General features: G+C 50.3%; 1 protein-coding gene across 1 annotated transcript in view; it reads right to left on the reverse strand.

Moving 5' to 3' along the window:
• The window catches only part of CDC20 (cell division cycle 20), a gene marked incomplete at its 5' end in the record, with an annotated part of 4,294 nt that extends 2,949 nt beyond the window's left edge, over positions 1 to 1,345 (reverse strand). The window contains 2 exons of the mRNA XM_010169659.1: positions 358 to 454; positions 1,200 to 1,345. Of these exons, the coding sequence (XP_010167961.1) occupies positions 358 to 454; positions 1,200 to 1,345 (243 nt within the window). The remainder of the gene's footprint in view (positions 1 to 357; positions 455 to 1,199) is intronic.
• Between the last annotated feature and the right edge of the window lie 553 nt (positions 1,346 to 1,898).

Genomic DNA, 1,898 nt, shown 5'->3' on the forward strand with positions numbered 1-1,898 from the left:
AGGAACAAGTCTAACTGACAAGCACTTGGTTTGCTGTATCCCATTATGTTTAGTGACAGTTAAGCTATAAAGTGCACAGCAGAGAGTTTGAAGCTTCTGCAGACCTCAGGAAGTTTGCCACCTGCGGTACAAGTGAGCAACTGGCAGTTATTTCAGCTTTTGTAAATAAATTCACCATCACTGTTATGCAGCCCCTCAACCTCAGAAAACCTAAGGAGGAAGACTCCAGTGTGTCCGGGAGCTCCGAGAAGAAGCCAGTTATCTCTCCCATGTCCACACACAGGGCCTCTGTGTTGCTGTTCCCCTGCACAGATCTCTCTGAGCTGAGAGTCAACTCACACAGACCCTGTATCATACCTTCTGGAGCGTTCTGTGGCTTTCCACTGAGGCGGAGGATCTTTGCCTCTTCTATATCAAAGCCATTCAGATTCACTGCCCAGGCTTTCTGTTGCTCCTGCAGAGACAAACCACCCTCAGTGAGATGCATTTGAAACACAAAGCCCATGCTGCGCTTAAAACTGGAGCTGGCAGAGCATACACCTGAGCCCAGGAGGTGTACAACTGTGCTGTGGGAGTCTGCTACAGACAGGCAGCTCAAAGTAGTCTTTCCTCAGACATTGGCACACTGTCCTGCTCACATTTTCATACAGAAGAGCAGCAAATTCACTGTCTCATTGCCAGTGGAGAAAGCCACAGCCACAAGGGACCAAATGCTTAATAAACAGATTTCAGAACACAGTGTACACATTCCAGAATAGCTCCCCATGTAGACATTGTCCTAGAATAGCTACCACCAGCAGTTTCACTGTGCACGGGCTCAGCTTTGTGTCTCTGTAGCCTGTTATGTTTTAAAGCCTCATCAGCCTGAAGTTGAATTTTGCTATGAGAAGCCACAGGCTAGAGTGGGAGTGGAAGCAGAGGTATAAAGATCTGTGCTCTTCCCTGTGCCTAGGGAAACTTTTCTACAGAGCAGCTACGCTCAGGCTCCTGTGTAGCAGCTGCATACCTGTTGCATTTGCAGGCTCTACAGCTTCCACCTCGTCCCAGGCTCCTGAAGCCCACAGTGGGAAGCAGTGATGGCTGGGGCTGTCAGCCCCATGTGCCCACTTGGTAGAACTTAGAGTTTGCTTCTGTGTATAAGGCCAGGAAGGATTAGGTGTTTGGTAGGGATCATGGTAGTAACTTAGCAAAATGCTCACCTTCTTGGTAGGTGACTCCTCAGCAGGGTCATTCTCTTTGGTCAAGAGGAAATTGGCCATCTCCATCTGCATAGTGCTGCGGTTGGGAATGTAGCGATCCCCCCCGGCCTTTGTTGGGGTGCTCTGGATCTTGGATCCAGATTTACCTGTATCCACACACATTAATATTGTCTTACAGCTATTGAACAGCCAGTATTCAAGCTTTCAAGAGACAGCAAACCAAGCACTCTTCCACATCACACCTATCAGACAAGTTCTAGACAAGCAGGACTCGGAAAGCTCACACCATCCAGTCACAACTCATATTTCTGGCTCTCCTATATAAGTTCTAGTTAGGGACTCTGTTACTCTCCCCTGTCAGTTCTGCACTAAGTTCTGGTTAGAGACTGTCAGGAGACAAGTCCTTGGGTCTAGTGCAACAATTCCAGAGTTCTCAGATAAGGGGAAGGATGCAAAAATACTGCTACAGCACGTAAAGCTGTCAGCAGACAGTCCTACCCACACTTATCCCAACACACAGCTGTGCCGGGAAGGCTCAGCTGGGGGTCAGCAGTTCACCCAGCTCCAGCACACCGAGCTCTGCCCACCTCACGCTGGGGGTGGGTGGGTGACTCCCAGGAGGCAGGCAGCATAGCCCACCCCCTGCAGCCTGGCACAGAGCCCCGAGCCCCACGGCTACAGACAAGCAGCCCGGGCGCC

This window comes from Antrostomus carolinensis, unplaced genomic scaffold (assembly GCF_000700745.2).
Source record: "Antrostomus carolinensis isolate BGI_N321 unplaced genomic scaffold, ASM70074v2 scaffold47266, whole genome shotgun sequence".
NCBI lineage: Eukaryota > Metazoa > Chordata > Aves > Caprimulgiformes > Caprimulgidae > Antrostomus > Antrostomus carolinensis.